This window comes from Crotalus tigris, unplaced genomic scaffold (assembly GCF_016545835.1).
Source record: "Crotalus tigris isolate CLP2741 ecotype Arizona unplaced genomic scaffold, ASM1654583v1 scf7180000018490.839948, whole genome shotgun sequence".
Classification (NCBI taxonomy): domain Eukaryota; kingdom Metazoa; phylum Chordata; class Lepidosauria; order Squamata; family Viperidae; genus Crotalus; species Crotalus tigris.
This window is the reverse complement of record NW_024097036.1, coordinates 440495-467881: the sequence shown is the minus strand read 5'-3', so window position 1 is coordinate 467881 and position 27387 is coordinate 440495. Positions and strand designations below refer to the sequence as shown.

The 27387-nt window shown below is 36.5% G+C and overlaps 2 protein-coding genes across 3 annotated transcripts in view; both read right to left on the bottom strand.

The window, feature by feature from the left end:
* MTMR12 (myotubularin related protein 12) overlaps positions 1 to 7993 on the bottom strand; it is a 43132-nt gene extending 35139 nt beyond the window's left edge. The window contains exons 1-2 of the mRNA XM_039353053.1: positions 7743 to 7993; positions 239 to 293 (exon numbers count right to left, since the gene is read on the bottom strand). Of these exons, the coding sequence (XP_039208987.1) occupies positions 239 to 293; positions 7743 to 7985 (298 nt within the window). The 5' untranslated portion in view covers positions 7986 to 7993. The remainder of the gene's footprint in view (positions 1 to 238; positions 294 to 7742) is intronic.
* A 4135-nt stretch (positions 7994 to 12128) lies between these two features.
* The window catches only part of ZFR (zinc finger RNA binding protein), a 45396-nt gene continuing 30137 nt past the window's right edge, over positions 12129 to 27387 (bottom strand). The window contains exons 15-20 of one of the 2 annotated variants that reach the window (XM_039353049.1): positions 24677 to 24818; positions 20374 to 20471; positions 19450 to 19545; positions 16311 to 16422; positions 16056 to 16153; positions 12129 to 13734 (exon numbers count right to left, since the gene is read on the bottom strand). In XM_039353049.1, the coding sequence (XP_039208983.1) occupies positions 13555 to 13734; positions 16056 to 16153; positions 16311 to 16422; positions 19450 to 19545; positions 20374 to 20471; positions 24677 to 24818 (726 nt within the window). In that variant the 3' untranslated portion in view covers positions 12129 to 13554. Of the gene's footprint in view, positions 13735 to 16055; positions 16154 to 16310; positions 16423 to 19449; positions 19546 to 20373; positions 20472 to 24676; positions 24819 to 27387 lie in introns of those variants that run through there. The other variant, XR_005557883.1, reaches the window with a different exon arrangement.

Here is a 27387-nt window from a genome sequence, read left to right as displayed (position 1 = left end):
CATAGATATAAGGCAAACAGATTTGTTTTTCAAAGTAACATCATGTATTTTTTAAATCAAGGAGTTTTTAAGTTACACAAACTGAAAAGTATCCTAATAATACAATACTAATACAATTATTTGTATTTACTCATTCATTGACATACATTCCTTAGAACATAGTAATTCTACTTAACTGCATCATGTAATGCACAATTACAGCATCCAATATTGTGCAATATTATTTATTTAGCATTACCTGGTAACAAGTGAGGTTCCACTTCTTTTTCTATGGGTTGCCTCACATACACTTCCTAGAAGAAAGGACATTGCATTAGTTCAGATGTTAAGCAAAAAGTTACATATTCAATAGACTGAAAACATGCTTTGAAGGCAAATTACTTCTGCTGTATTACATTGGCATGTAGAAAACATTCACCAGAGTTATTCAGTAACTTGAGACTAATCTTTTTGTAGAGAATTATAAGCTTAGAGCAACAGCACAGATTACCATTACAAGAAAGCTATAATAATCTATTGTTGATATCTAGTATTCCTTGCTCCCCTTTTTAGTATTAAATACTAAAAGAAGGAAAACAAAGCTCACAACCCAAATAAGAACTCAATAAACTTGCTAATAATCTTTAACTAGTGTTAAGAAAGCATTGGGAGGAATTATCATGCCCCGAATTACTCGACAAACACAGTACCTAGTGTATAATACATTCTGTTCCTCAAACCTAATTAGTGACTAGCAAAACCTGGTTTTGATGGTGAAAAAGAACAGTGTAAATTAAGGATTTCTAATGTCTGAAAATGTGTCTTGCATGTTGAAAGCTCCTAGTTTGATTGTTTTCTATTTTATCTGATGGTTAATACTACCTGTAGGAAAGACCTCTGATTGCAGACTTGGGAGAAATCCTGGCAATCAAAATATTAAATTTCTATGTCATCAGACTGACAAATTATTGATTTGATTCCCTACAAATTAAGTGGGAAAAGCCAACAGAAGTAAACATATCTCTGTACTCTTTCTAGAGTCTCAACATCTTTTTTATATCGTGATGATTGTTTGGCACTGAAATACGCAATGTGCTGAAATATGCAATGAACAAAAATATGCTTTTGTAGATAGATGTATGTTTTAAGTTGAGAATAGCAACAAAGAAATTCAAATAATCAGAACTCTATCCCACTATAACATTAATACCATCAATGGAATTATATTCATACATCATTACCATGTAGTTTAATAAAAGGAAAACATAACATTTACTACTCTAATTGTTTGAATCTCCATTTTTTTTAAAAAAAGCCCCAAAAAGTACATGCTGAATCTTCCAGTTCTTCCTTTTCAATTATACCTGTTTTCTAAACGTCATATATTTTATCTACAGTGAAGCATTAAGCTTATAATAGCAACCTGAAGTCTGCATAGCCGAGAAAACAAATCAATACACCATCACTACATATTTCAGGTTAACTAGAAGTTGTTATATCAACCTAAGGCAATATGATCTAAATGAGAAAAGAAACATCATTTACAGAATTATCACCACTTACAATTTCACTGCCATTTATACTTATACTAATGATGCAATATCAGGAATTGGATTTATGCAATGAATAGATGTTTAAGGTAAATATGTAGGAGTCTCAATATTATCTAATCTTATGTTCCTTTTTACCTTAGAGAAAGGAGCTAATATTTTTCAAGGCTGTTGCATTTTGCATCAAAAATGTTTTGACTGTTAACAGGAAGCCAGCCAAATATAAACAGTTAACCATGAATTTTGCATACCAGCAAACTATTTATTGTGAAAAAATAAAGGACACTTACTACAGAGCTAGTTCATAAGCAAAAAATAAACAAAAGCACTTAGTCAAGACTCTAAATCTAAAATTAAATTGTTTGTCTCTAATAACAATAATCTTTTTTGCTATTATCTCATAGTTCCTTCAAGGGACTATAATGGGAGAATTAAGAAAATAAGGCATATGGACTGCCCAAACACTTATCAAAAATGGTAAACTATCATAAATGCTAAAGTACTCATCATTTAGTCTTAAAAATTAGATAAAGTTGTCCTGAAATCCTGAAAATCTAGTGTTATCATTCATTTTACATCAGTTAAAGAAAGAACCTATAAACCTATAAACCATCCCCAATTGTTTAACCCAGGAGTCTCCAACTTTTTCGGGTTTGGGGACCAGTATGGGGTGGGAGAGGGGATGATTCTGTGCAAGCAGGCACATGTGCTTGTGCAGCTGCATTTACACAAGGGGTGGGTGCATGTGTCCACCACTCATGCAAGTAGAGCTTCCCGTGTAAGCGTCCATCGCTTGTGCAGCCTGGTTCCGAATAGGCTGCAGACCCCTAATTTAACCTAAGGCAGGGGTCCCCAACCCCTGGTCTGTGGACCGGTACCAAGCCACAGCATGCCAACAATCGGTCGGCACAAACAAGCAAAGCCCCATCTGTGGGATGCAGGTAGCACAAAAAACCGCGCACTCTCCAGTCCGCGGAAAAACCTTTCTCCACGGAACCAGTCCCTGGTCCCCAAAAGATTGGGGACCTCTGTACTAAGGGATAGGTTAAATTGAGTCCAACACTAGTTTTCAAGAATTTCACTAAACAAACAAAAGAACATCAGTTTAAATGTAGTTTCAGATTGCTTAACTGAAATGTGAGCTCAAGAATTATTGAATGCAATAATTCAAGTTATTTTTGAAAAAAAATGAGCCGAGGTGGCGCAGCAGTTAGAGTGTAGTACTGCAGGCCACTTTAGCTGACTGTGTTCAGCAGGTCAGCGGTTCAAATCTCACTGGCTCAAGGTTGACTCAGCCTTCCATCCTTCCAAGGTAGGTAAAATGAGGACCCAGATTGTTGGGGCCAATGTAAATATATATATATATATACATTGCTTACTGGTGTACACCGCTTAGAGAGTGCTTGCACTTAAAGCAGTATATCAGTCTCATAAATAAATAAATAAATAAAATTCCCCAAGTCTCCATTAACCATGCTGACTGTGATTTCTTTTCTATTAAGCAGTGAATTTGCTAAGTCATCTTAAGCCAGTCCTTCTCTCATTCTGACCTTTTCATTAAATTGTTGTTAAAAAAAAACTGAGAAAAACTGCATAAAAATTATTTGAAGTTTCACAATTTCATAGTATACTGGAGCAAACATAATCCTTTCATACCCCATTTTCTTCCTCGAGCATAGTCTTGCTCACATTAATGAATATAATGTTGATGCTAAGAATTTAGACAATTTGAATATTACATTATAATATTTTATATATGAAATTCAGATTGTTCAACTTATTCTATGTTTCTATCTAGAAGGGCATGAATAATGAAACTAAAAAACAAGTATAACCAGTATGGAACTGGCCTGAAGGGCAAGTTCAAGTATCTTTCTTTATTAAGAAACAGTTACAGTACTATACAGACAAGCACAATAATAGTAAAAATATTTTTGTAACTTTTTGGCTTCTTTTTTCCTTGATTTCCCGAACCCCCCTTCCTAATCCCTCCATTTTTGTTATTTTGCATTTTATCTTTTTGAAATTTAATACTGCAAAGTGAATTTAAAAAAAGACAGAAAAGTATAAGACTAGCAGAGCATAATTGCCTGAAGACACGATGAAAACCCCTTAATTTCATAACACATAGACAGATTTAACCATAGTATCAACTAGAAATCTGTGAGAATCTAGACCAGGGGCGTCAACTCAATTTCACTGAGGGCCGCATCAGCATTGTGGTTGCCCTGGGGGGGGGGCGGATAGGTGTGGCCAGAGTGGGTGCAGCTTACTGGGTGGGTGTGGATGGAGTGGATGTGGCTTACTGGGTAGGCGTGGCCAATTCTACATCATTCGCGTCAAGGGTGCCTATGGCGGCCTGGGCAGGAGTGGGACAGATCTGAGGGTCTCTGGCAGAAGGGGGTGGGACCAGGGCAAGTGCCAAGGCATGGTCCACTGGGGCAAGTGCCAAGATGGCCACCACAAAATTGTACATTGGCTCCTGGCTGACCTGGGACAGGGCCAAGGCAGCAGGGGCCGTTCCCTCACTGTTTCCAGGATGGCTTCATGGGCCACATGAAACCACTTCGTGGGCTGCATCCGGCCCCCGGGCCTTGTGTTTGACATGTCTGATCTAGACCAAACTAATTCCAAAAAAAATGCTAGGGAAACCCTAGAAGCTTGGGACTCACAAGTCAGCATTAACAGGCACATAAATATTTGCATACCACTTAAAAGAGACAATAAAAAAGCTAAAAAGGAAACAAAAAGATCAGAAAACCATCTGGCCAGCAATTATACCCAAACAAGTAAAGATTAACAACAGATAAACAAACAGTGAACAGCCCAATCAAGCAACTACCAAGGAGAAAATGTCACTCCCACCAACATCACAAGGCAACTTAGTGTATATAAAAATAGAGACCAAACCCCATTCTCTTCTAGAATTGAAGATGTTACCTAGGCTGGTTAATGTAACTGAATGAAAATAACCAAGCTCAGAGAACACCAAAGGTTCCTCAGTTTCATTAACACTGTCCATCTTCAAATATACCGTAACTTGTTCCGTTTGTTATATCTAGGATTTAAGATTCCCAGAATCAGTTTAACGCTATTTCAACTGTCCACAACAAGATGCTCCCTGTATGTGCACCATCTCAGTTATCACCAAATTACTAACAATAAATCCTCCTAGCTACACCACTAATTCAAATCAGAATATTCTTAACACAGTTGCAATTTTCACTTCAAGCAAAGTGTACATATTACAATGTACTCAACATAAAGTAACCAACTTCATGTTGCCTGAATGCTGCATGTATGGTTAGCTTATGGTTCAGCGAGTCACACAAATCCAAAAAACTGACTTGAGTAAACTATGGTATATTTAATTATGGGAGTGTAATGTGAGCACCACCAATGTCATTATTTATATCCTGCATACAATGACTAGATCATCCAAGCAACATTCATAATACCAGCCTTTGTTCATATTCTGGCCATATGCTGACAATCTAGTTCTGTGACAAATTACCATGTTTCACCATTCATTAGAAATACTAGGATGTATTCTTTAAATACATGATGTTTCCAACATCCTTCATTTTTAGTACAACCAAGAATAAAAATAAAGGATTAAATAGATATCATATATAAATGGCAAACATCAAACATAGAAAGGTATATTTCCACTAATATTTCATTTTTTAAAATAAATGGCTTTTCTTTTTAACAAATGCATTTGAAAGCAATAAGGTGGTCTCAAAGCTAATTATCATTTTTGCTAAATGATTAGTTCTCAGTTGTAATGTTCATGTGATCTGCTAATTTACATATTAAATGGATATGACACATCTAGACTTGGATGCTGGTTCAAGCCACAGTTGAACCACAATTTATTACCTAGTTTTTAACCCAAAGTTTAAAACAAGTTTGCTTTTGTAATATGAGCTCCTCTTTTGTCCCGATCAACTCTACAATATGGAACAGGAAGCTCCTCAAAGGTATCCATGAGGGAATGAGGTGTAAAAAAACAGGTGTAACCTTGCAAGTGATAGCCTTTTTTAAAAACATATATATGCAAAAAGGAGTTTGCTTTATTCATGCCCACCATCTTGATGTTTTTAGGTCACCCCCCCCCCCAACAAGTGCTTATGAAAGGAAGTATGCCCCTTACAATCTTTTCAGGTTCTCCATGTTCTCAGAGACACCCTACAGCAGTGGTGGCAAATCTATGGCACGCGTGCCAGAGGCGGCACTCGGAGCCTTCTCTGTGGGCACACATGCCTTGCTCCAGCCTTGCATCCCCCCACAACCCCCTCCTCACCAACAGCTTCCCTGGAGGACAGTCACCACCGAACGTGGCCCATGCGGAGCAGCGCAGACAAGGACATGGCAGCCAGGCAGCGTAGTCAAGACTCTGCCTTTACACCCCATCGCGCACAGTTGATGCTGCGGGGCGCGGGCAGAGGGTGTGGCTGCAATGGCACTGCTGGGCTGCCTGGGCAATCTGCGGCAGGCCCTGGAGGCGGTGAGTGGCCCTGCAGGCAGGTGGGGGCGGGGCAGGGGGTGGAGTGGGGGCGGGGCCAGTTTTTAGTCTCAGTCTCTAAAAAGTTAGCCATCATTGCCCTACAACTCATACATAGGAAGTGAAACAGGGACACAATGGATCTAAAGAAAAGTTTATTTTCACTTATCTCTGGGGGATCCAAAATCTTAACTCCCAGGAAAACAACAAACAGGAAGCACTGACCTGGTCAGGCACTGCTTCCCTTGGGCTGCAGATCAGCACTTTATGTCAACATGCCCAAAGCCCTTTTTTTTTAACAATACCCAAATTTAATTGATATACAACCAATTTGTTAAACAATTTGCTTTTCAAAACATTGGTGTTAATGGATGTTGTCACGATGCAACTATCTAAAAATGAAAATACTTTGGGACATATATCCCTTTTAGCTCTTCAGATAAATTTAAGTTTCAGTGAAAAAAAAAAAGAGTCTCCAAGGGGAGTAAGCTATCTCATACAGGTTTGCAGACTCCAATAGTACTTAGGACTCTCTCTATGCTGTTTTATCTAAAGTAAACTAGGACCACCAAATAATGAGAAGAAAATACTTAAGGTAGTATGGCTGTATTTGCTTGCTTAAAGCAAATCTCAATGAACTTACTGAAGTGTGCTTTGGAGAATGCAGACACAGACCTTAGCACAACTGTAATAAAGATACAGGCTATTAAATGTGGCAAAACTACTCTACAGCACTACAAACAGTTTCATTTTTAGTCTAACTACAGTGAATCTTGTAGCACCTTAAATCTTAACTAAGACATAAGCCTGTTCAATCTTACAGATGTACAATGGAAGCATTTTAAGATCCTTTTGGAAGGCCTTATGGAAATCTCATGCCCAGAAATAACTTCCCCCAACTCCACAACTTCAAGTATTACTTTATTCGTTCTGGACACCGCTTTTCACGATTTTATTCCTGAAGAGCCGAAACTGAAGCAGTCTGAAATCTTATTCCTTCTCTGCTGCATCCCGACGACAAACGCGTTTAGCTTTTAAAATTGAACTTAAAACATAGGTTCATCCCATAATACACTGATTAAAGTATATAAAAACCACATGCTTTTCCTGAGGAAGCAGGTGCTTCCAGAGGGCAATTTACGCTCGTTCACAAAGATGCACCCGGGAAGGGGAATACAAGGATCCTGTTTCACACATGCAAATCTTCCCACGTTTTACCCTCCTCACCCCCGTTTCTTTTGCCCTTCTTACTAGCAAAGGGGAAAGACGGAAAACGGCACCTTTATCCTCTATTTTGGCAGCGCCAGAAGCCCCCACCCACGCCTTTTGACACACACACACACACAAACACACACAGTTTGATAAGCTCTCTCCTCCCGAGGGCTGATAAACCGAGAGGACGCGGATGCCAAGAGTAAAAATGTTCATTAGGGATCCTGCCCCCACATCCTGCCCCCCCCAAGGCTCCCTTGAATAAGGAAGAGGGATCCCAGCCATCATTTCCTAGACTAGGGATGGGAGGCGGGCGTGGCTATAACGAGGGCACCCTCACCCACAACGAAACCAAGTTTTTCCCACAGGACGACAAACCGCCGAAAGAGCCGCCGCCGCCGCCCGAAACCTTGGGAGCGAGCCACCTTCGAGGAGGCCGCCGCTGCCGCCTCGCGGGAACTCTTCGGAGCGCCCGCCCCCCCCCATCGCCTCACCTCAGGGCTGATGTAGGAGACGAAGGAGGGCTTAGCCGGCTTAGCCCCCGCGCCCACCCCGGCGCCCAGCATGGCTTTCCCCCACGAAGTCCCCCCCGCGGCGCTGCTGCTCCAGCCGGTGCCGGCGGGCAGGGGCGTCGGCAACGTCGTCGGCGGTGTCGGCAACTCCTCCCAGGAGGACTCCACATCCTCCGCCTCCGTCAACGCCGCCCTGTTCCGTCTCAAGTAGTTGATCCCTCCCATCGCCGCGACCGGCCCCTGCAGGCTCTCCCGCGCGCCTCGCGGCAGCCCTTCCCCCATCCTCCCCATTTCTGGAGGCAGGGCCTCGGAGGCAGCGCCGCCATTGGGCCAGCGCGCGTTCAATCAGGGCGGCGGACTGCCCAATGGGGGGGGTTGGGGGCCTGAAGTTCTGATCCTGGAGGGTTGGGAAGAGCGAGAAGAGAATCCAATCACAGCCTCAAGAACGAACTTCGATTGATAGTTGCTTTGTCCAATCAGTAAAGCAAAAGCCTCTGCGGCTCCCTGATTGGCTCCTTCTCTCTTTTTTTTTTTTCCTGCTGGAAGTTCGGAGTTTGAATTGATTGCCCGTGTATGGTCACGCTAATTAATATTTATATCGGAGTAAAGTATACGCACAAATGAGGTTCCTTTTTTCACACACAGTGCATTTTTTAAAATAAAATCTTTTGAATTCTGCATGAATTCTAAGATTTACTAGTTGCTGAGAAACTCACATAACGCACAACTATTATAGAAGAGATAACAAACACAGCTGGGCGACTCGGGACCATTGGATTTCGCTCAGCCCCTCATCTTACAGGATTATTGTGGGGGAAAATACAGGTAGTTCTCGACTTACAATAGTTCATTTAGTGACCGTTCAAAGTTACAACAGCAATGAATAATGTGACTTATGACCATTTTTCACATTTATGACCATTACAGCAACCCTCCAGGATCAGAGCTTAAGGCCCCCAACCCTTTTGCCTAGCCTGCAACTCTGAGAGGAAACCAGAAAAAGCACCATTTTGTTCCTTTTATACAAGTGAAGCATTGGCAATTTATTTGTGTTTGTAAAATAGAAATAAAAAGGGCTAAAAACTGGAGCATGCATTGGAATGAGCAGCACTTCAGGGAATTGGTGGGGACAAACCATGCTGCACTGGAAACAGGGTTCAAAGCATACTTGCTTTAAGTTAAATCAGTGATGATCATCCCATTTATTGCTGAAACCATTCACCATGGAAACCATTCATATCTTTGGGACTGAAGTACAATGAAAATTATTTCACTAAAGACCAACTGGAGACTCACCAGAACTACTACAGTAAATATTTATTATTTTTTAATTTCATTTTTGTGTGCTGTTTTTCGTGCTTTTGTCTCAGTGTTATAAGTTTCTTCAGAATCTGAATGTCTATGTCATGGCTGTCCCAAAGGTGCTTTTCCAAAAGGCAACTGGACTTTCCTGTTGTTTTTTCCCTTGAAAACATTTCACTTTTCATCACTTCAGAATCTGCATAAAGCTGAGTTTTCAGAAACACTATGGCACTTTGGCCTATGGTAGGGTGTGAATTCAACCACTGTTGCCTGTCTCACTTTGCTTACCCCCTTAAAAATGCAATCTTGCAGCAAATGTTAGCTTTCTTGACCATGGAGGAAATACCCTAACAATTCTGACAGCCCAGATGGAATGATTCAGAACAGTTCTTACCAGCAGTTTTTTCATTGTTGCATAATAAACTCTAGAGCAGACATGTCAAACTCGCGACATCACACGACTTCATGCAACATATCGGAGCAGTTTCCCGGTGACACGTCTGGCCTGCAGGCCAGCAGTTTGACACGCCTGCTCTAGAGGGCTTGAAATAACTGATTCCTTGGCAGGGGTTCTTGAGTTCTTGCACAATTGATTTGCAAATAGCTCTGATGGTAATAGTAATTATAAAACTTAGTCTGAATAAGGGGTCACTAGTTCTGACCCCTAAAATAGTTGAAGTCATTCATCAATGTATCTGCAGAAAGCTTTCTCTTTTTAAAAATTCAGGAGTTTGGGGACTTGGAAAATGATTGCTTGAGGTTTCTACTCCAGTTAACTTATTTTCTGTCTCAGCTGTAGCTTAATAGAAATGTAGTATTTCCTGGAAGAAAGCAGTAGTGCTATCTCAATGGCTTAAATATTAAATGACCCAGCAAGACCAATAAAACAGCTGCTTCTAGATAGCAGTCAGTTCACACCATTGTTAATCAAAGAAAATGTTTTCATTGATATGATTGTTAGATCCAAGTGAAAATTGTGTTCTAATTTCACTGGAATTTAGAAACAATGTCCTTAATGTTGAATTATTGCTTGGTTAAGCAAGCATGCTAACATTTTGTTTGTTCTGTAGTAGAAATACACAATTCCAGCCTCTGTTTGAACATTGCATAATGCATTATTGATGAAACCTGATGCTTCCCAGATATTTTGGATTACAATTTGCATAATCACTGGCTATGCTGATTGGGATTTAAAACATATTTAAAGTTTTAAAAGATTTAAGATCCGATCCTAGCCATGCAGGGATTTGTTTGCTTTTGATCCAGCACCATATGTGAACCAATTTCTTCAGCAATTAAACAAAGAGTAGATTTGTAAGACACCCATCTTGAATGTGTTGTATATTTCTTTTTAAAGCAGAGGAAAAAAGTAACCAATTAAGTCCACATGTAATACTTGCACCACTATTTCCCAAATTCTAAAATGTTGTTAATCCTGTATCTGATTTCTTTGAAGAAAACAAAGTTTCATCCAAGTTTTAAAAATTCATATCTATGTATAGTCACAGCTTAATCTTATTTGTATTTACTGAGAAGCCCTACTTCATTCAGTGGAACGTATTCCCAGTCAAAGCTGTTCAAATCTGCAATCTAATTTTTAGGCCTTCACATTCAAAACTTCAAGGCTAGTACAGCATATACATCAATGGCCAGAGCAGTCTTCTACTGATATATGCATGGAAGGTTTTATTCCACATATCTTTTCAGTAAACAGCAATCTATTTCATTATAATCCGGCCAAAAAATACTAAATCCATATAAACCCAGATGTTCTGATTTAATTTTGTTTTTGGAGGCAAGCTATCTGAATTTTTATACAAGCAGTCCTTAACTTATGACCACAATTTCAATTGCTAAGCAAGGTGATTTTTAAGTGAGTAGTTGCACCTGATTGTTAAGCAAGTTACTCGGATGGGGGTTAAGTTCTCCCATTAGACTTCCCTTATCAGAAATCAGCTGGGAAGGTCACAAATGGTGATCACATGATCCCGGGATGTTGCTACTCTTATGGATACATGTTGGTTGCTAAGCAGATTTTGATCATGTGTCATGTTTCTAACCAACAGAAAAGAAGTCCAGTTGTCATGACTCAACTACCAGAATAAGCATAAATAAATGCTTTTGTTCTTAAAGAGCTTCTCACTTAAATTGAAGTGAGATTGGGGAAAAAAAAGAATGCAAGAGATAAAAGCTAGCTAACAGTTACTTGAACTAAATTTATACAAAAGCTTTACCAAGATTAAAAAATTAAACTGATATGAACCTCCCCTTCTCCATCATCTTTAATTAACAAAATGAAACAAAGGAATAGTACAAAACCGGCAGGATTCTAATTAGCTTTGGCACATTTTTTCCCTACTCTCTAAAAAGCTGCTATTCATCTTTAACTCTTTACATATACACCAGCAAATTGGTTATTTTGCTTATGTTTGTTAAGAGAGGCTGCACTAATGCTTGGTTCAGAAATGTCATTATCTGAAACTGCCTACTATAAGGATAAACATACTGTAAAGGCAACCAGTACTTTCTTCATTGGAATGAATTTCATCTATGGAAAATATTTACACATGTATCTTACTGATGGAAAGATTCCTCATTTTTCGACTCTTTATTTATTTATTTATTTATTTATTTTACTAGGGACAGAGAATTTTCCTCTTAAGGAACAGAAATTAATTCCAGCCCCCAAAAACCCAGTTGCACATCACCAGACATATGCACATATTATTTTGACTTATGTGCATTATATTGTCCACATATTAAGATGCAAAATAGTTATAATCAATATATTTTACTATTCAAGGAAGTATGATGCATCTTGTCCCCAGATTTGTTTCTGAAGAATCAATTAACGCTTATAGTATTTTAGATAATTTTTTTCCAGATAGTTTCAGAAAAGTGTCTGGAAATTCAACTCTCAAACTTTATGTGAGGGAGAAATTCATAGCAGCTGATGATTTTATTTATACTCTTATTAGAAGTGTATTTTGTCTTTCCTGCAAAAGCTCAAGGCAATGGGCATGGCACATTCAAACATTTTGAAGGATCAAGAATTTTGCAATCTGATTGGAATAGAAAGCTTAAGGTAGTTTATTGAAATTAGACTGATTCAAAATGTCATATTTCCAAGGGCAGTTTTAGGAATATTATGAACATTGCTAAATTGATATATGATAAATTAGTGTAACTAATAATAGGAGTATCTGTCCTGAGTGTACAATCAATAGTACATCACTTAGTACATTTTTAGTCTTTATTTGTGTATTCAACTGTAGTGTTGTAACAAATCACACCTGTGAACCAAAGTATACATCAACAGGCAGATGTAGACTGAATTACACCATTGCTATCATATTTAGCTGTTTGAAGGAGACGTAAGCATACATTATGGCCACAAATAATTTTCTGCTATTTTTCCTTTATAGCATAGGCTTCAATTTATGTAAGATACTGTTATCTTCAATTTTAGGTTTAAATGTAAATTATTGTATAATTTGGTAGAAAATCAGCAAAGGAACCATTTCACAGGAACTGATATGGTAAACAATTATTTTAATTCAGAGCTAATGATATTATTACCATACTTATAAAGCTCTCCAAAAATAGTTAGCCAAACTCTACCCAAACAGGAAAAACTGTCCTCTTGCTTACAGTTTCTGCAACATTTCAGAAAATTATTTTTTGGCCTTGCTATGTCAAAATCAACAGAACAAAGCCCTAAAGATGAAGCCTAAAACAATACTTTTAAAAAGCCATTCTATTAAAAAACAAAATCATGCAATTTTCGATCAATTGCTAAAACTGCTGTTCATACTGCATAAGTTTGCATTTATACTGCTAATGTGTAACTAACAACAAACCTGATTAGAATAACACAAATCTGTCTTAATTACACCATTATATCACTAGATAGACAAATGCCATGGAATTGGCAGAAACATTAAACTGAAAGCACTTAAATAGCAGGATAAGAGTTTGTTAATGCTTCACATTAAGGATAAATACTCCTGCAGCCCCACTTTATAAAAAAGTGTTCTGCTCTAAAATATTAAGTGAAGGAGGAGCTGTATTTACCATTTTTTTTAATACAAAGCAACTTACAAATGTGAAAGGTAAGTAAAAAAATCTAAACATATTTGCAAATACACAAAGCAATTGAAACACGTTAACAATGTATTAAATACAGTACAACTTAAGTACATAGTGACCAGTTAACATAAAGAACAGAAATAAAGAGTTATATTTTAGAACCTAAAGAAAGGAGGCAGGCTAAAAACAAACCAAAAATTGAAATACAGTTTTCATTAGTAATCTTTTTCTATCATAATTAAGTCTGCACACTCTTTAAAATGGTGTGAATGCTGCACAAAACTATTTGTAACTTTTGGGGGCAGTTGTACTTGAAGAGATATTAAGAATTATTATTATTTTTACAACAAATGGCTTCCATTTTCACTTTGTTGTGTTAACAATGCACACACAAACTTCTTGATTAAAAGTTATCATAGTCTTTCTTGTCTTTTTTCCCCTCAGCTTCAAATCCATCAACTCCATCACTGTCCCTTCTCCTTTTTCGATTGCTGTGAATATTGAAACGCTGGTTCATCTGGGGCAAAGGATCCATTCCTAGAACTTTGTGGATCTGACGGAATGCAAGGAGTCTCAGTGCAAACTAGTAGCAAGAAGGATAGAAAAAGGAAATCAGATGGATTGAATTACAACTTCATAAGAACAGAGACCGGTTAGTTTTAATTTCCAGCACCAAAAAACTTGTTTAACACATATTTTTTTCAGTACAAGAATTGTTACTTAATTGGAACTCCAGTCATCTGTGAATTATATAGGTTATATATCTGCACATATTTGGAAATTGCTAGTTTACAGAATAATTTGGTGTGCAGACTTTTTACTGTATTTGATTACCATGGAATTCCAAACTATGAGAAGCTCAAGAAATTTTGTGATATCTATGTTTATACTCAGGGTGTTGTATGCAGAGATCTTGGATGTGAACTCCTCATCCTGACATGAATGTATCAATGATGAGAGCATTAATATATATATAAAAAGAGCTTTTTATATATATATATATAAAAATATTTGAGATAACAACGGTCCCTAACTGGCGATTTTCCTAGAGAGATTAAAGTGCCTATAAAAAAACAATAAAGAAAAAAATGAGAGGAATCTAGTCCCCAAGACAAATTTTTCCAAGAAGGAACAAATGAGATGCTTAGAAATGATGGTTTGATATGGCAACAGTTTAATCCAGAACATAAAATGATAACTTTGCAAAATGCTCCAGAAAATATCACGTTGTGGAATCACATATATCTTAAAAGTGAGCCATGTGATCCCAAAATGTATGCTGTAGATGAACATCGGAGTTGAATGATGGTCATTTGGAGCCTTCAGGCTGATGTCTATAAATCTGCTATGTTGGGTGTCTAAACAATGCCAACATCTGGCTAAAACATCTTGGTAAAGTTCTTCTAACTGAAAGTTTGATATGTGAGTGGGATGAAAAATTGTTATAGAAAGCATCTAAATCCTTTGAAGGATAATCGGGATAATCGCAGTATAGAATCAGAGACATTATTGTCAAGTTCAGAGACACTGGCATGAACCCCACTACAGAATGAAATAGCATGGAATACAATTTGAGATTTCACAAGCTACATATCATCTCAGGAAATGACAGGGATCTTTGTCCAAACAGGACTTACGATGGGAGAAAAGAAGGTATTATGGAGTAATAGATATTAAGGCAAACCTATTTCAGATTTCTCATTCTGAGATTGATTTCTGTGTATGAGGAGAAGCTAGTGTCAGCTGAGGTATATGGGCTGAAAAGGCCATCAAGAACAGAATTTGTGGTACCAGGATTAGAAAAGGACGTGGTAGAGAAGAATTAGAGATCTGGAATCAGGGAAGTGATAGGCCTTTATCCATCTTTTTCTTTTTATCTTGCATGGACTTAGGTTGGCAGACCACTCAGAAGGCTTCAAACCCTTATTAAGTGATTTTTTTTTCAGTGCCTATAATGGTAAAGCAGCATCCAATCCTCTATGGGCAATGGGGATGTGAAAGAAGCTAAAAGAACACAAATGCTTTGGAAATTGCAACCTTTAAAAGCTGCTTCAGGAAGTGGGAGTGTCTGGCTAAGTCAACTATGAGCTTCATCCAAGCCAAAAAAAAAAAAAAAAAAAGGCATTTATTATGCTTTAATGCTAGCATTTGCAAAATGGGTTCTGAGAGTAATAAATTGAAAGCTGGATCATGATGAATAACTTGTCTTGTTATGATGAGTTTTGAGTCGAAAGAAGGAGGGGAAAAAAACTTCAGGAAAATCAGCTCAACCAATACTATTTCAATTCTATGGTAATTGAAAAATATAATGGAAGTCATGCTTAATTGTATGGCATAGGGAAGGGAGGGGGAGAAACAGGATACTGTAAGCTCTACAAGGTTTTGAATTGAGCTCTAGAGAGACACATTACTCAATATACATGAATCATGGGACACCATGGTGGACCTGTCAGGTGTTTTAGTATTTGGTATCTATGTTATATACATAATGAGGCAAGCAGGTATTAGCTACAATTTTCTACAGAACATTTCATTTTTTCTCATCTACTATTGTTTGCTTAGTGACTTCATTTTTAAAAGTCAAAAGCAATAATTTATAAATAAAATTGTGTCCATGTATAGGACAACTAGGCAATATTAGGGCTGTAAACTACACAGGAAAGTAAAAAAAGAACATAAAGAATGAAGTAGCAAACTCTTTAATGCTATTGCCAAAAGAACTGTATGGCAGTGTCATGAGTTGAGCCTGACTCAAAGAAAATTTAAATAAATTACCAAATTATATAAAAAAGATTTTCCATTTACTTGAAAACAAATGTTAAATACTACTGGGTATCACAATTGATTTTCAACTTAAATTATATGTTGGCTTGCATATCTTCATAATTCACAACATTCAATTACCTGTGCACTTGAAGTAATGTCTTCTCTTTGCTGATCTGTCATTAAAGCCAGTGTATCAAAAGGATCTTTTTCACAAGGGTCGAGAAGACCAGGACCACCTACAAGAAACCGGATATATCAGAAATATTATTTCATCCTTACTAAAATCTAATGAAAGAATATGGATATGAGAAGGGCAGTATAAATTTAAATAAATAAATTATCAGCAAAACTAATAATCAAGAAATTACTCATTTTGGGTATCAATCAACTTGCCTTTTAGGATAATTCCTGAAGATATACACTCAAATACTCTTCGCAATGCATCTCCAGGGCTTTGTGGTCCAGTCGCACTGCTAATTGCCTTTTCTACTAATAATTCCATTGCCTAAATAAATAAGCAAAAATAAGCCACTGCCTACATTTTCATTTAAATCATATAGCAAAACTTATTACTGTGGAAGTTCCTTCTGGTTTTGTGCAACAGAGTTCACTAACAATAGGTTAAATTCTTACATTCCCTGAGAAAGGCAGTGATCACATTCCATCCATGGCTAAACCCGATATCAACTATACCAAGAAGCTTGTTTTAGGAGAACGTAAGTAAAAAGAAAATTAAAACTCTCTGTAACAGACCAACTGAGTGAACAGAGGGGTGGTGGTGTGACCTGTTATTAGGTGAAAAAGTGTGATGGAATCTCCAGCTAGACTGGAGAGGATGAGTAAGCATAGAGTTCTTGTGCTGTAGAATGCAGCACAGGCCTGATGTCCCCCAGAATCCCTGAAGCCTCAGCTGACTGTTCCCAAGGGAATTCAGTCAGTCTGCTGAAGTTATTGTAACATAGGTAACTAACCATTTTGTTTTGCTTGAGACTATTTATCAGTGGTACTGGTTGTTTGCACCTGACAAAAAGACTCTGCTATTGCTTGAGAGAGTATCTGGATGATTCCATCATTCTAAACTATTTAGTACTAACTTTTAGGAACTAATGCTCCAGTATATGTTAAGAATGTGAGGAATACAAGCAAAATGCTTTGGCTGAATTTTAGGAATTGGGAATTATCTTTAATCCGTCCACTAACAAATGTATTCAACAAAAAAGAATATGTAAACTTTAGTTCATGTACTTAAGTAGGTTCAAATGGCTAGTTTGTGAAGAACACTGCTAAAACTGCTGTCTTCCTTGTAGAATGTGCTGTAAGATGCATCTTATAAGAAGGTTTTGTGCATCATACGTCTTACATCACTAAAAAGATAATGCTGAAGAAAGGAAACAAATCTAGTCTGCAAGGCTTGCTGGGTCCATTATGAATAAGTCTTATGGCACAAGCCAGATAGATATTCATGTTTTTTCAGAAGGGAGTTAACTATTGAACGGAGTAGAGCCTGGGCCATAGAATTATAGTATCCCTCTGAAAACCCAATTTATGTTCTCTAACTGAATGGAACTAATAGTTCTAAAATCCTCTTGGATAAGGCAACTGCTACCAAAGAAGGATCTTCTTGGAAAACAACCAGGTGGAAGACATTTTACATACTGAAATACAGATAGTCCTTGGGTTACAATCAATCGTCCAGTGACCATTCAAACTTACAATAGTGTTGAATGAGGGAGCCTTACAACTGATCTTTAAAGTGCTAATTATTGCAGCGTTCCTGGGATCATGATCTGGGATGCTGGTGCCTGGCTCACAATTATGATGTCGCAGTGGACCATAGTAACGATTGCAGATTTCCAACATTTCCTGTTGACTTCCCACAAGCAAAATCAATGGGAAAGCCGATAGGAGGTTGGAAGTTGCTCCCTCTGATTTTTCACCTGCCTGTGCCTGCCCACAGCATCCCTGCACTCCTCCCCCTCCCCGGCATCTGCCCACAGCATTCACAGTTTCAAAGTCTACCATAAAGAAAACTCTCAGTTTCCTGTAACCAATTATATTGCCATATTTATGTCCGTATGGAGAAAGATTACATATTATTTTTGTTTTAATAATTCTACCTTTCCCTTACATTTCCCAGTATTACCATCTAAAATACACAGCTTGTAATAAATAGATGTTAAAAATATTGAATGAATGAGCTTTTGCTTATTTAGAAATTCATTTTGCTGTGATGTAACAGATAGGTTTTGTATTTGTTTTTACTGAACTATGAATAATAAATAGTATCAGGTACTTAATCCAAGATACACGAGATACAGAGAAAAAAATAGAAAATATAAAAAATAATTTAGTGTAAATAGACAAACCACATATTACAAATTTACCATATATGTAATAGTATACTATATTACAGGGTATTGCTATTGAGGTAAATTATAAAATCCATCCAAATTAAACAGACAAATCCTTTATTTTTAAGCTTAAGGTTTGATCCTATAAATAAATGCAGTAAACCTAACTTTAGGGAGCAGAGTTTAGTGATGCTATCTCCACAAAATCTTACATCAAAAGGATATAGCTTTATCGCATGACCACCACCACAAATCAAAAATAACCCTTTTTATGATCTTTCCAATATTTGGAAGAATATTTTTGATACATATGTGCTAATCTAATGGAAGTCAAGTGCCAGTGACTTATAATCTTGCAGTTCTTATACTGAAGCTGAGGTGAATCCACCCAATTGCCACAATATCTACCAAATCATCTCTTGTATGAGATTACTAAAATCAGTATCCCAAGCTTCCTTTAAGCCATATGGTGGTTCTCCTATTTCTAATTGCAATATAACCTGTACATGTGTTTGAGATTGTTGCTTTTGGTTGTTCTAAATAGTGAAATATTAAATTCTTGAAATTACTGTTACTGAAGGTGTAATATTTCTATTGCTCAAAAGAGTTTTGACTTGATACCAAAAGACCCATGGTAATTTATCACTCATTTGTTGCTTTATCTGATCTTTATTAAGAAGTTTCCTATTATTAGAAATCTTTTACTGTATATTTTATTCTCTAACGTATTTCATTTTAGTCATTCATGATCATCCTGATCTATGTATATTATCAGAGGAGTTATCATAATAGATAATAAATCTTCACTTTAATAGCCTTATGAGGAAAGCTACACCTCTGTGTTAGAGTTGAATGTCTGTTAAATGGCAATGGGATTTTATATGTGCATAAAGAGTCATGTACAGTATATAATGAACATAAAAAGTAAAGACATTATTCAAACTATCTGCCATACAATGAACTTGCTTTGAGCAAAGACTTTATTGTTGGAAATTCAGTTTTGGGTTTTTTTTCATCCAAAATCCACTAAATCAAGGTCTATAAAATTGAGGATCTACTATAATGTAACTTCTGAAAGAAATCAACAAAGACTGAGAAACTGACTAAATAATGCCCCTGAAAGGAAATACACCAATGCAAATATTGTGATAATATGTTCATAGTTTTAAAATACTACTTACCCAGCTTGGAAAGTCAGACCAAGTGGGCACTCGCTGACAGAGATCACGAAGAATACGTATGATAATGACACAGGACTGCAGACCATTAGCTCTAGCCTTGAGAGCAATACAAAATCAAGTTAATCAATCCCAGCACCAACAGAAAAAGACGCCTCTTAGAAAAGCTAAAATGCCACTGTTCAATGGAAGCTCAAACACAGAAAATAAATAAGTCACTTGGAGACATTCCAGGAGCTGCCATTTACAGAAGCGTTTTAGGCCATGGTTAGTAGATTAACAAGTCAAGGTGCACAGGTTATATTGCAAGTCTAATATGCCTTGAATTCCTGCACACTTTGACCTAAGATTTATTTGTAACAGCAAATACAATTACCTTCCTATAATAGAAATACAAAAAGTAAAAAAGCTAACAAGTAGAGAGAATGAAAGGCTGTGGGAATCTGTTTGGTTTCTTGCTTGTGCCTTTGCTGAAGAGCAAAGTCACAGAACCAAATAGTTTCTTACCTTTCATTCCCTACACTTAATGAGCTTAAAAAAATAAAAAAGTAAAAGTCTTACATCTAAAACACAAAGCTTTAAACACACATTCTGTTATTTAAAGCAAAGTTACTCTGCAGCCTTATGGATACATAACAGATACCAAACATACAATTCCCCCAGAGCGAGCCAAATGTTCAACCTCGCTAGCTGGTTAGAAAAACAAGTTGACATCAAATTGGCAAGAACTGAACGAACAGTTCTTCTGTACAAATCTTCAAAGATGAATTTTTCCCATCTAGCCATTTAATTTTATATAGGAGTACATATATTCACTATGGGTAACCTGGATTTCACCCCCTTTTGATGTAGTTTAACATCCAACTGAACAACTGAACTACTCTCTCTCATAAGGCTACAAGAAGAAAGTAAAATGATGTTCCGAACCTGGAACCACTTAGCGTGGCGTAGAGCAGCCAGAGCGTCAAGGCATTTTTGCCTGTCCAAGACGTCCGGTGGGTCTTTCACCATACCCGAAGTTACATCTAAAATGGATTGAATTGGCAAAATGCAGTGAGGAATGGGTGTTTGACCAGGTGAGCAAGACAGTTCCTTAAAATAGCTTCCATGTCACACATGCCATTTATTTTGAAATCCCTGTCTCCAATGTATATATCATCGGCAATATTCCTTAAACTGTGTATCATTTAGTCCAAAATGAAAAATAGGAGCGTAACAAAATGTTAGCTCTCAATCTTATCTTTTTACACTCATCTACTTGTGAAGAACATCTACTGGGAAAATGATTTCCCCCTAAAATTAACATGTTGAAGGAAGAATGGTTGGACACAGTGCACCAGCACAGGAAACACAAGACAGAAGGAACACAAAAATCCACTTGAATGAAGTAAAAGTTACAACAAACTGTGAGCAAAATCGATCTGGAAATTCTCCAGTGCAGGCTTCATTGAACCGAATGGGCATTTGTAGACTTCCCATTCATTTTAATGAAACTTGTGCAGGAAACCTTCCCAGTGAATTGTGCCCTGTGTTTGTTGAGACAACTTAAAATGACCACATACTATCTTAAAACATAGTCCCAGTTAAAAGTGAAATTCTTAAGTACTCTGAAGGTACTAAAATACCTCACATTAATGTAAGGACAAAGTGTACTTATAGAACAATCAAGGTTATTTAATTTTATGGAGTTGAAAGAAATATGAAGTACTGTACAAACATTTAAGCCAGGAGTATCTGTACATTTTCATGTCTTACTCTGTTTTGATCTTATAGTATGAAAGTGTATGCCATATATATCCATCCCAATTTCATCTAGAAAGATACCAAGAGAAAACTAGAAAGATTTAAGAAAAGGTGGGAAAAACCCGAAACCATTGAAGACCAAAAGTTCTACAGAAAGAAAAATACTGTACCTATTGAAAACCTTAACATGATTTTGCCAATTGTGTCTAAACATGTGGCAGATATAATTTTATATCCATTTTAAGTAACTGTGATTTTGAAACTACGATTTAGCGACAGCTTTGATTTTGCCAAGTGAGTTTGCTGTTACAATAAACATTTAATGTGCCACAAGACACAACTGAACATTAAAATGTAACCTAATGCAAGCAAACATACTAGTAACAGCAAATCAAACACTCAAAAAACACACCAAGAAAGAATGTAAAGTCAAGGAATTAACAGATCAGGCTTGACAGTCATCATCAATGAAGACATGAAGAGAAACAGATCAAGAGGAAATGTCAAGCTTGAAATTATGTTATATATGATCTAAGTACAGAATATTTTAATTTTATAGAGAACAATGTGTCTGTGGAAATCCTCATGAATATTTCCAACGGAATTTATGGGGCATATTCTGTCATTTACTGGCTATCCCTATACAAGTGAAGATTGATATCCTTAATCAGAGATTTAAAAGCAAGTGAAGTAAAGCATTAAGATGATAGATACTGTCAAGTGAAAGGCAAAAGAAAATTAAAGATAAAAGAATCAACTGAGGCCAAAGTTTGGTAAGATTTTTTAAGGTTTATAGCCATGAATAATGTCAATATAGGCAGTTTATTCTATTTAATACAGCTTGTACTTATGACTTCAGTTACAAGTCTTAAATAATTATTCTTAAATGAATAATGAATAATTTAAAAATGAACACTAGCATTTCAAAACACTATGTAAATAAGTACAAATAAAGTTTATTAACTATATATGATTAATGAGCAAGAGAAGATATATGATTCAGCTCTATTAAAATTAGTTAACATCTTGCCATTGACCTCAGTGTAAGATAAATAATATCCATCCATAAATCAACTCTGAAACTTGGAGTCATCAGAAGATGCCAAAGCAGCTACAGAAATTGGGAAGACATCTAGGCTGGATATCCATAAAAGCAGCTTTCCTATACGTGGATTTTTGCATCTGTTTTAAGATTCCAAATGGATTAACCCCTTAAACTCTAGTCCTTAATGAATTAAACATTAGCCATCATTTTTAAGGTGACTGCTTTTCTATATTCTGTATATAAGGGGTTAATCTTCAGTAAGACATGCTGTGTCCACACTATTTCATTATTAAAATGTTAACAGGTAGGTCATGCTCGTTCAGTTCCAGATATGAATTAAGTATTACCCAGTCAACTATTTCAACACTAGTGTGAACACTGCGTAATTCCAGAGAGAAAGACAAAGACAAGAAGGAAAAAAAAAACCAACACAAAAGTAACAGTAAATGCTAGGACTATGCAACCAAACACCCTCATTGTTCAAATATGGCAGGTGTGACACTGAGCTTTAAAAACCTTGGTCAAAAATCCTTCCGATGTCTTGGTAGCAATCCCTGACAGGATTCAATTGTCTCTGCTAGAAGGCTTTGGATGGGGACTAACAAAGCTACGGATAAAAAAACAAACATAAAAACAGAAATATTTTGCTGAAGAAACGCATTCCACAGCAGCTTCGAGCATTTTTAGTATTATATCCAGAACAAATTCAGTAAAATTTACTATTGAATGCACAAAACTGCAAAGCAAAATTCCTATATAATTAACAGTTTTGTGTTACCTTCTCTTTCTTTCATCTCCCCCTTCAGTTTGTAATTGAATAGGATCACACAGAATTAAAGATATCATTTAGCAAACAAGAATACATTAAAGTAAATATTGGATTCTTCCAACAAAGCCTTCCTTGTCACCTGAATTCAACTCCCAAAACCAGCTAAATTCCATCAACCCTTTTAAGACACCGAGCATTAGCTGGAGTAAAATTTTGCAACAAATAAGCAACAATCTTTACAGAGTCTTGTTTATTGCAAATCTGCATGTAAGTATCATATTTAGACATTTCAAACTTTTTTTGCATATTTGTTTAAAGCTGCTCAGTGTCTTGAGGAAATTATTCAAAATAAAAGCTTTGCTTTCTTCAAGGTAATACTTTAGCAAGTGAATTAAACTTAGAATAGCAACTGTAATTCAAATCTGGATCAGATAAAAATAGAGCTTTGTTTTCTTTTAAGACAGAACAATATGTGCAGAATTCAAATGCTCTAGTGAAAAAACAAAAAATGGTGTTATTTTCATAAACAATATTTTGGATGGTAATCTTTATATGCCACGTATGATTACATTTGCATATAACTATGAAAAATTCAAATCATGGCAATTAGGCAACACTTTTTTCTCATCAAATGAACTGTTTATATTGCATATAAAGCATTCAATTAAAATGTACACTAACGTTCAGCCATTTTTTTTCAAAGAAGCCTTCACATAAAGTTTTCTTAAATTATACTTTATAAAAGCCTAATGCTATGAATTCATTCTATGGCTGCACGTATGCAACCTATCTCTGGCCCCTATTAAGAATTTTAACACAGCCAACAATGCAACTGTTTTTTATGTTTTATATATTCCTAGACAATATAACTCTGTGAAAATAATTATTTTGCAGATGTAAGAAAAAGAAAATAAAGTTCACTTTATCTGACCCAATATAGAGCCAACACATTGCAGACATTAAATTATCATGCTTGCTGGCTTTAAAACATCTGTAGCTTTCATAGAAAGTGACCCCAAAGCAACGCTGCTGGCACAGTAGGACTGCAGAGATTATAAATCCATACTGCTTTTCAAAGATCCAGTATCTACTTTAACTGATCTCAGGTACCTCTTTATACTATAAACACACTGCATGTGTACTGTTCAGTTAAAATACTCTGATCAACATCAGGAGCTCCATAAATGACACTGTAGATCAAAAATCAACCTCAAAAAACTGGAAAAAAATACACACCTTGCTCCAAGCAAAGTCATAATTGTTTTTAAATTAAAAATAAACTATGCAATTAGACATCAAATACAGCAACCCATATATTAGATAACAAGACTGATCTACAATCAGAGACACAATATGATTTCCTAATGCAATTTCTTTTTACAGAAGAACATTTCTTCATGATGGGCTTGTAATGCTTGCAATAAAATATTTATTTTTCTGAAGATTTTTCCAGTGAAATTAAAAAAATAACCTTTTCCAGAAATCTGAGGTTGTTAACTACAGTAAATAACATAAGAATGAAAGTATTTTAAAAAATACACTCTTGCAAAAGTTGCTCATAACTGAATTGAATGTGTATCACATGCCAGCATGTTGCCTTCCAGGACTTAATGCAATCTTAGAACAGCATGAATTCTTAATTAAAATAGAACATCTTTTAACAGATTTCCAACCTCCATCCCTCATGTTCTCTTCCCGAATCACTGGTGATGTCAAAGTTATCGTCACTTGCATTTTTGGTTCCACGCATGAATTCAAAATGATTGCTGCTTCTTGTACAGCACATTTTATTTCATATTTCTCAGGGCTGATTACCTACAGGAAGGAAAAACATTAAAACTTTTTCATCAATTAGAGGAGTACTGTTTTACAGCTATATATTATATTCTTTTATTTTTGTTCCCCCTCCTTTGATTTACTGCTTGTTTTTATGTTGTAATGCCACTCGTCACATCGTTTGAACGGGACAGTCTTATAAATAATAATCTAGCATAAGATAAAAAAACACGATGAACAGCTGAAAAATTCAGTGCTTAGGGAAGTAAGCTGTATTGTATTGTATAATATATGACATACATACATTCTCACATTGAGTAGTGGGAAAGGTTTGTTGATTTTTATACTGTAGATACAATAGTTAGTAGTTAATTTTGTAAGCCACCCAGAGTCACCTTGTTTGAGTTGGGCAGCCATATAAATGTGTTTAATAAATAATACCCCCCCCCATATACACAGACTGTTCTTTGGCTTCAAGTGCACTGACTTGAACTCTAAGTTCTGTATAGGATCCAAGTTCCTGTGATATACAAAACGGTACCACAACCCAGGCCCCTTCAGTTTGTCTATTCAGGAGTTGAAATCAGAAAATACTTGGAGAGCTAGAAGAGGATAGTCTGTTGTATTTGACTGCAATGTTCCCTCAATTATCACCCATCTAAATATATATTTCCCCAGTATGCTAGTCTGGGGAAAATATTAAATCTTGAAAACTCCGAGTATTTCCCACTTTCATTTATAGTGAATTTATTACAGGAGAATCTCTTTGAATGATCTAAAATATTTCTTCTCAGCTTCCTTTCCACCTTGGGCTAAGCTGCTATTTACGACATAAGCTGTTAATTGTCTTGCCTGTTATTTCGTGATTATTGACATTGATTCTCCATTCCTTTTCCAGGCTCCCAACATATTTTATTTATTTATTTGATTTTATATAGCCACCCACCTCCATATGTTACTAGGCAGATAACAAAATAGATAAAAACAAACAGAATACACAATATAAAATAAAAACACATAGCAGCTGAGCTTCACAAAATAACCACCAAGAAAGTCAAGAGATGAATTCCATCACGCTTCTGAGGTTCCAGGCCAGAGCACAAAACCAACTTTTTTGGACCTTGCAAAAGGCCAACTAATCTAATCTCATGTAGAATGATATTTCTACATGGGTAGTAGAAAAAGCCCTAGGTCCTGCCAGCCAGCATTCCTTAGCTGACAGCAATTATCTAATTACCAAGCCTTTAGAAATAAACATTACCAAACTTTTCTGCTCAGAAGAAAAATAACTGAGAGATTCAATAATATATTTGCATGTTATAAAATATATATAGGTAGCCTTCGCTTAGTGACAGTAATTGGGACTACAATTTTCATATGCAATAGTGAAATATGTTGTCATGTGACTGCATTGCTTAGTAACTGCAATCCTGGCAGTCCCTGTTACCATCATTAAGTGAAAATTGCTGGTCCTTAAGCAAGTATCTCCTTGCAACTTCCTGCCGGCTTCCAATAACCAAAGGCACTGGGGAAACTAGCAGGAAGCTGGAAGTCCCAAGTACGCCAACAGTCAAGTAAGTGGTGCACGTGAGAATTTTCAGGACCAGACACAACTGCTGCTGCATGTGCATGTGGTTGCAGCAGCATATGCAAGTGATTTCAGGCCCCAGAGATGGCTGCTGCTGGGTGGGGGAGATTTGCCTGAGCAACTTGCCAGTTTCCTTATTGACTTTCCTTGTGGGAAGCTGAAACGGAAATCTGCAAATAATGATAACGAGACAGTGGGATGCAGCAATCTTTGTAAACGTGGCCGATTATCAAGCACCCAAATCGCAATAGCAATATCCTTAGACTTATATTCTGTTTCAAAGTGCTTTACAGCTCTAAGCGCTTTACAGAATCAGCCTACTGGGTCCTCATTTTACCGACCTCGGAAGGGTGATGAGAACTGAACTGCTGGCAGTTGGCAGAATTAGCTTGCAATATTGCATTCTAACCACTGTGCCACCACGGCAATCATGTGATCATAGGTGTGGTATGACGGCCAGAATGTTGAGGACCACTTATTAAGTACCACTTGTCAACATCATCACAATCACGTTTAACAAATGTTCAATTAGCAAGGACTACTTCTACCTTGACTAGAAACCCTGACACTGTAATACATGCCTTCAATTGTTAAAAATTTCCTGTTTCTCATAATGTTTGCTTATTATCATACGCTCCTTTTTGGATTGACACAATTTGTTCTAACATCTGTTTAATGTAATAAAGTCAATCCATTCCAAACGTAATAATCTACCAGAATAAAAATGAGCTCCATATGATTCCCTATAGAGAGAACTGTTACTTCCTATCTTCAAAGAAAAAATATTACTTAATTGGAATATAAATAATGCATATGGTTTTTTGCTTTTTAATCTTGGCCTCTTCCTTTCCATGAGAAGATGGAAAAAAAAGGAGAGGGAAAATTAGTGACTATTGATCTTCTTAAGATCCTATATATTTATAGTATAATGGAAAAAAGATGATCATTTCAAGGTTAAAAATCTTTCCCAAAGTATATGCTGAAAAACAATTTCCAGTTGTCAGGTTCTAGATTCTAGAA